The sequence below is a fragment of the Branchiostoma floridae genome, chromosome 2 (genome assembly GCF_000003815.2).
Source record: "Branchiostoma floridae strain S238N-H82 chromosome 2, Bfl_VNyyK, whole genome shotgun sequence".
Classification (NCBI taxonomy): domain Eukaryota; kingdom Metazoa; phylum Chordata; class Leptocardii; order Amphioxiformes; family Branchiostomatidae; genus Branchiostoma; species Branchiostoma floridae.
Genome location: NC_049980.1, coordinates 11,514,186 through 11,522,120, shown reverse-complemented (window position 1 = coordinate 11,522,120; position 7,935 = coordinate 11,514,186). Strand labels below are relative to the sequence as shown.

At 40.0% G+C, this 7,935-nt stretch overlaps 1 protein-coding gene across 1 annotated transcript; it reads right to left on the bottom strand.

Annotated features, from left to right (window-relative positions):
- Positions 1-1,984: 1,984 nt before the first annotated feature.
- Positions 1,985-6,040, bottom strand: LOC118410544. The gene is made up of 5 exons (XM_035812304.1): positions 5,465-6,040; positions 3,869-3,952; positions 3,523-3,561; positions 3,057-3,141; positions 1,985-2,792 (listed from the first exon to the last, which is right to left on the bottom strand). The coding sequence occupies exons 1-5, from the start codon at positions 5,556-5,558 to the stop codon at positions 2,117-2,119; spliced, it is 978 nt and encodes a 325-aa protein (XP_035668197.1). The 5' UTR covers positions 5,559-6,040; the 3' UTR covers positions 1,985-2,116.
- Between the last annotated feature and the right edge of the window lie 1,895 nt (positions 6,041-7,935).

Below are 7,935 nucleotides of genomic sequence, written 5' to 3'. Positions count from 1 at the left end.
TTCTTGCGAATCTCATAAAATCCTTGTAATGCTTACTCCTGCAGATGGTCCATTGTCATTAAACTTGACATTCATTTTCCCATCCCTACACACATACCAAATATAAAAAAGTACATCCACAGCTTGTCGAGTTATGCTGTCCACAAGCAATCACACAAACAAATCGACGGCAACAGAAACATAATCTTCTTGGCGAAGAGAATATAACCTTCTTGGCAAAGGTAGTGATATGTCAAAGGTCAAACTTTGATTAGATTTGAAAAGTAAATGTTCTTCTGTCCAAGCAGAAAGCTGGTTTACAGTAGAACCTTGTTCTTTTGCTTAAATGAACTTGTAACTTGTAAAACACAGGTTTTCAGTTCACAGGTTTTCAGTTCACTACCTACTTGCTACCAAGAGGTGGCCTATTCTAAAACCGTTTTCAAACTCACTCATTGTTTTAGGAGTTTCCTGGCGTTTTCTCATGGTACTGCAGCGGGGTGTGTATGTATGTGTTTCTTTGTGGAAAACATAACTCGAGGTCAGGTCGGATAGATGAATGGAGTTTCTAACCGCAATAAACATGGGCAGCCGTTTACATTCTGTGGTAGGTGCTATTCCACCGAAGAGATTTGTTGATATTCGTCTGTAGCGATGTCTAGGTAGGTACTGACCCACCCCAGGCACGGCGACCCCTCCATCAATCATGACGTAGTAACTATAGGACAGAAAATCAGACGACATTTGGGCCCAGACCCCCATGGCAGTGGCTCGTGGGCCTCCTCGTTGGTGGTATCATTAACACGATATTTAAAACACGAATGAATGGACATGTGTGATGAACTTTCATTGTCCATATATATGTCTCTTTATTTAGTTGTCATAAAAGCATGATTTGAGGAAGGCATGTTTTCGTGAAACTCTAGTTGTAGTCTGGTACAAGTCCTTATTACAAAATATGTACATCTTTTATATCATCTCAACCTTCCATTCCATACTTTGGTTACATGTACTATATTTACATCATAATTACAAAGCAGATACGTAATAAACATACTGATCTAATTCAGATCAGAACTTTGATATCATGTTATGTTGGCTGTGACATTATAGTTCCATTGATAGCTTTGCATATATTTGTACTGCTTTATTGTTGTGAACTTTCCTATGGTATAATTACGTAGTAACAATTATATAAGGTTAGATCTCCAGCTCATGCTGAAAAGATCTCCAGCTCATGCTGAAAAGATCATTTTAGTTTTATGAATGTACAAAATTGTTTCTATTATATGGAAAGTGTACGCAAGTACGGATATGTACACATAGAGGAGAATTGACAGTAAACTATTGCACACATTTGAAATATTCATACAGGCGGTGAAGGACAAATCCTAAACGATCTTTTGCTAAAGATTATTGGATTATTGACTGGTGACATTTTACGTTAAAAAAGTACCGGTTCCGATCATGATAACAAAAAGTAGCCACACAATATAATGGGGGGAGTGGCGTTTGGGATTTTTGCTATCACCAGTTACCCTATTGCCATACATTGTCACTGATGCGATTGTTGCGCAATAAACGATATATCTATCTACCTATTCCTATCCCTGCTTGGGTCCAGAAAAACGTCGGAAGTGTTTTGGTTATGCAGTCATTCTTTTAACTACTTCCATTGCACATATCTACATGCAAAAGTGCCACAAAGTGGCCACTTAAGAAATGACTCTTAAGGCCTGTGTAAATGAGAAATGATTATCTGAGGGACCACCAAAAAGTGGTGACATTGGCGCTAGATAGTCCTTATGGTTTCAGGACAATTCGGCAGGAAGACGATTCGGCACCAGGACGATTCGGCCCTTGGCCAGGAATGATTCGGTGGCATAGTAGTTAGATACATGTATATACCCATAGGACACTACTTAAAAAAATGTCTTTGATAATAGTTAAAGATTATAAATGTATAAAAAATGTATATTCTTGTCTCGTTTACCCTTGGATTAGAACCAAATGACCTGAAATTTGGTATGAAGGTGGCACTGCGTAACGTTAGCCTACTACTAGGACATGTGCCAATAGTAATTTGTAGTGGTGGGGACTTATGTAGTGGTGGTATACACATTGACTGTACCACGTCTCAACGCTTCGGTACACAAGTGTCCTCGTAGATGTCGTCATCCTGATAGTCGCTCTTCTGACGCCTGAATCCCACGTTGACGTATTTGTTCCAAGCGTTCCTCAGACTGGCCCTTGTACCCTTCCCCTTAGAACCCGCACTTTTCCTCTCAGGGACCAGCACGTCTTCATACAGTTCAGAGTCCTGTCGAGCCGGCCCGGGAGTGTTGGCATATTCCGGAAGGTCATTGTCTTGCGCTGAAGCTCCGCTGGTCCATACTTGTGAATTTTCATAATCTTCAGTTGGATGCTTACATACGTCTGAATTTTCATAATCTTCGGTTGCGTCGTGGACGCGTACCCCTGGCTGCAAGTATCCGTCGTTACCTTGTGTGGCACCAGCGCATGGCTCAGTGTCTGCATAATCGTAGTCTTGGTCTGGATCGTGGACCGGCTGCCCTGGGACGAGATAGGAATCCATCGGGTCTTCTAACTGTATGTATTGCGGTGTAGTGGGCTCGGCACTTTCCGTCGCGCACTCGGCAATTTTCGCTGCAGCGTCGCTGACCACTCGGCCGCGCCTCGGCAGAGGAGCCGGCGGCTGTGTATTACGCTTGGTCAACATTTCGGACAGCTCTTGTTCAATTTTCCGTCTTTTACAACTAGCCGTTCCGTTCTCTTGATCACGCTGCCTAAATCTGTAGATGAATAAGATAAAAGTGATGCAAAATGATAAGTTAATAGAAGTTATTCTTGTGTTCCTTTAGATGCCAGTTGCCCCGATAGAGAGGTATTGCTTCATATCTAGCTCGTAATGCAAATGATGATCTTCTTTCAATACTCTCAGGAGAAAAAAACGGAATGCCATTTCTGAGAAGCAAAGAAATCAAGTCATCTAAAAGTCACAAAACATTGTGACTATATGGTACACCAAAGGGAATTACGTAAGATAGTACTATTACCTTTTGCTTCGTCGCACGCAGAAAACCACAAAGAAGACAACGATGCCGACCAGAATAACGCCAGCCGCGATGAGGACAGGGAGCGCTGTAATGAAGTGAAAGAGAGGTCTTCAGTAAGTGCTACATGTATGTTTGTTTGTTTCCTTTGATCGGATTTTCACATCATTATTAATTCTATGGCATACACAAGTAAAGCTTGGATAACGCTGAGATAGACTGCTAACTCAAGCCTGCGGCTATTCCTACAAAATAACATAGAAATTGTATAGCTCCTACCAACACAAATATGAAGCGTAATATGATAAGACAGGAGTCCTCAGTGTACGTGGTTCGTGAGATATAATAAATATTAGACATGAGCGTATGTAACATTCTGTGGTGGCCATTCATGATGGACAGAACTGTGGCCCATACTGATACTTAGATACGCAACAATAAGCGAGAATTCGAATATGCCACAACTTACCCCATTTGGTCCCGAAAAGGCACCAATCATGATCACAGTCTGTGAGGAGGAAAGACAACATTCTTATTCATTTTTGAACCCCGATTTGTGAACCCCGACTTTCAATTATGAGTGTACATAATTCATCTCCGGACAAGAATACATCATATTCGAGGGCATTATGTCCACGGCATGACTGCCTCCCCCACCCAATGACAACTAAAGTTTTCATCTCCATGCATGTCTACCAGCCATGCACGTTACTGACAGTGAAGAAGAAAAACAAATTCCAAACAAAAATCTTTAATCAATAGGAGAAATAAGGAAGGAAAAACAAACAGCTCTGAAAAGAGACCGAAAGACAGACCTGTTCCGTTGTTTTCTATGGTCGTGTTCTCTGCCGTAAAGGTCGTGATCTCTGCCGTAGGCACAACTGTGATATTGATAGTTACTGAAAGAGAGAAAAGAAAAATGACATTGTCAGTATTGGTTGCAGACCTCACACTCCTAAAACGTACGCATCAGAGTAAACGTCGCTTGACGAATTCCTTACGTTTATGATCAGTTGTAAGTCTGACATGTTTTAGATGGCTATGTTGCTCACACAACTCATGTACAACCAAAACATTTATGAGTAACGCTAGTTCACCTTTATCCGGGGGTAACCTACATCCGTTATTTATGAAAAAAAGCATATTTAGGGATATCAAGTCGATGAACGGTGGTTTCAAACAGAGAAAATATTGCAAATTGAAACAACCGTCCGTTGGTTTGATAGCCCTAAATCCCTGTTTTTAAATACACCGGATATAGGCTACCCCGTGGATGAATTGTTAACAGCAACACTGTATAGTGTAATATTAGTATAACACACACACGCGCACACATACACACACACACACGCACACGCACACACGCACACACACACACACAGACACAGACACACACACACACACACAGACACACACACACACACACACACACTTTACACTTTACACTTTACACTTCACACTTATTGAAATGGTCACACCTTCCCGTTATGAAGTCAAGCACCTTAAACCATTACACAACACGGATAGAAGCTATACAATACTTAATTTTCCGGTTTGACAAGTTAGTCAATATTTAGTAACCGGGCAGATTTAATTGGCTGATTATTCAATAGAATGATTAAGAGATAGTGAAAGCAATGTTGATGCAGTAAAACAATATCTTGGAGTTTCAAGAAACAAGACAGGCACAGTTCCCCCATCCTCCCACGCATGATTCATGAATCATCCCTCGGAATACACAACCCGAACTCCCACACAGAACAGCCTATCTGGGGCTTTCACTTTCTGACCGGAAGTTCCGCATGGCATACAAATGAGGCAATCCTTTGCTTTTGTGATATATTATAGATTACACAGTGCGCGTGTGCACTTTAATAGGTAAATTGTGAAATATGATACTTAAATTCGGCATTCAATAGTTTACTCTTCAGATTAATAACTTCTAATCATATTATCGTAAAGAGATAGTTCCTCCCTGAATGCCGACCATATGGATTTAATCAAGGAAATACAAAACATATGGATGCCAATGTCATGAATGGGGAAATTTTTCTTTTCATTTTGTTTTTGTTTAAAGTATATATCATAAATCGATTCTCAAAAATACATAGAGTAAGGACAGTCAGTGAACATAACATGCCACAGGGGTTGAATTAGTTACACTTTCTGACTCAAGGGTTGTTAGACTGTTTTCCTGACCACCGGCACAAGTAGGCACTTTACACAAACAGAACACACATACTATCTTAAAGGACTACATGGCTGTCTTGTAACAAAAAAATGTTGAAAACGAGAAAGGGTCTATACATATAATCTACTTAGCTTTTGTCACCCAAAAGTTTCATGCCAGACAATTACGCTTTTAAGTCAGACATGCATGTTGACAGAAACGACAAACACAGAATACTCACCATTTTCGGGTTTCATTGTACTGAGGGGCGGCGCTGTGGTAGCAAATGTCTCAAGGAGGAAGAATGGAGTGAAGACTAGAACACAAAACGCCATCTCAGTCTCTGCCGGTGTTTCTTTGTATCGCTTTTGAAACTTCCGGGTATCAGACTGAGAAATCAGACCAACCTTTCCTGGGCAGGAGAGCGTAACTCTGATCACGAGATCGGCAAAGGGCTGGTCCAAAAACTTTATACATTTTTAATTCGTAAAAACATTGCAAACCAATATATGTTTACTTCGTTGAAACTCTCCCCTCTGTGGTGTATCAACATAAAACTAAAATGTTAACCCACGTTTAAAGCAATCATTGGTTTATGCCCTAGACCTGAACCTTATCTCCCCTGCCATATGAGTGGTACGTTCCAATACATCCCAAGACGTACACTAGTGCCTTGGGGCGGGTGATGATTGACCTCTATTCACAAACTATGACTAACAAACAAAACCCATGGACAGGAAAAACATCACAAGTCGGGTAGAAAAATGATCACAACGGCTACAAAAGAGGTTCAATAAATGAGTTAACCGTTAAAAATTGGTCAGAGATAGCTTTATCTATATATTATATATAAACTATAACCACACAGTCATGGGAAATCCGAATGAGAAAAGAAATGGCTGCTCTTTAATACATGAACATGAAAATGAAAGCAGAATAACGTCGATCAGGTTACCTTTATTTGCACCAGATGTTTCGTACACCGAGGACATAATGCATTTAGAATTCTATTACCGCTATGTTTTTGTCTTGCAACACAAAAATCAATGCGTAAAAGTCTAAGACCTACTGTTACACTCTACCACAGATTAGTCTGTTTCAGTTCGAACATAAAGTGCCGGCCTCAACAAAGCCCTGAACTCAATATGTCCTCTTGTATAAATTTACTGCTTTGTCATTCTGTATTTTTAAAGGCGTCTTTGATATGTGGTGCGTTACAAGTACATGTTTATGTTGGCACACAAGAACCGTTCGATCGTTGTCTATCCCTTCCCTCATCCGACCGGGAAGTGACGTATTGATAAACATAGCAGATAACTTGATTGAGTCCCATGAATACCCAAGGGCCTTCCTGTGTTTCGCAGAATGGCCGACTTGCCAACCCGTACCGTATTAAATCAGCCTTCTCGGAAACTCCGGAAGTACAATTGTATACACTGTGACGTATGTCGACAGGCAGGTGTGTGACCTCAAGTTGACCCCATGCGACAAGGACATTAACTTCTGAAACAACCGTTCTCAATCACTGGTCCCAACATGATAGACGGTCTCATGCATCACACAAAAGCGGTTGGATATGTTAACATATCAAACGCTATACTTCTAGCTACATGTTCTAACGTTACACTAATTAAGGAGAGGGACTCCTAAATGGAATTTCGTATCCCATACATGGCTAAGCGATGCAAAACAATCACGTATAAACACATTTATCTACATTTCAAACCTCAAGTCTTTACCCCCACTGCAAATCTGGATTTGTCAGGTTTGTTTTGATTAAAAAAACCGAGTTCAACTCCAGCATTTTAACGAGCTGCAATCAGATGATTGTCATGATGCCAGGATTTCACCCCCTGTCCTAATGGATCAGTCCACTATGGAGGTCGAATATGGAGGTCGATAACAGGTCAAAGCACGACAATGGTCACAATTTTTAGCAAGATTTAAAAAATACACATGCTTCAGTCCCTCTTGCAGTAAACTAGACCTTAAGGATAACTAGAGTTCGGCGACCTCATACCTCCATGAAAATTTAGAGCTTTTGTAAATTTCATGCAATTGACTAAGACATTAACATAATGTCTGCATGTTGTTGTTCATCATTGACAAATGTACACATGTCACAATTATAAAATTCCCATTATTAATCATAAAGCGGTTTTGCAATTTTTACATAAATTATGCAAATAAGTTCCTCATTACCATATTTGGTATCTGCTTATATTCCACCTATCATAATTAACATGTGTTACATTTATTGAAGTCAAGTTATTGAAAACAATGGAATTATACAATTTCCTCATTGATTATAAAAATTAACTCCTCATTTGCATAACATGTATATCATTATGAACATCTTTGCCTAAGGTACCCGCATGCCTAATATGATGCCAATCCGTCAATCCTTTCTGCAGTTATGCTCTTTGGAATATCTTGACAAAAACGCCCCTGCAGTTCTCAAATTAAATGTTAGGGGACTGAAACTTGCCCCACTTTGTCATGACACTAAAAGCTATCTACCACCCAAATTTCAAGACCATATCACGTCCAAGACAGGAGATACATAGAAAAAACTGCTATGATTGAATGTTGTCATTAATTATGCAAATTTGTTCCTATTTTGCATAATTAGTATTTCATTTTGTACAACATTGTCCGAGGTACCTACATACCAAAAATCATGAAAATCCGTTGTTCCCTTCTTGAGTTATC

Excerpts from the sequence above, each read along its gene's own strand:
- LOC118410544 (XM_035812304.1), bottom strand. The coding sequence starts at position 5,558 with ATGGCGTTTTGTGTTCTAGTCTTCACTCCATTCTTCCTCCTTGAGACA. Across the intron at positions 3,953-5,464 it reads TACAATGAAACCCGAAAATG|TAACTATCAATATCACAGTT; the intron begins GTGAGTATTCTG and ends TCTCTCTTTCAG. Across the intron at positions 3,142-3,522 it reads CCTTTTCGGGACCAAATGGG|CGCTCCCTGTCCTCATCGCG; the intron begins GTAAGTTGTGGC and ends ACTTCATTACAG.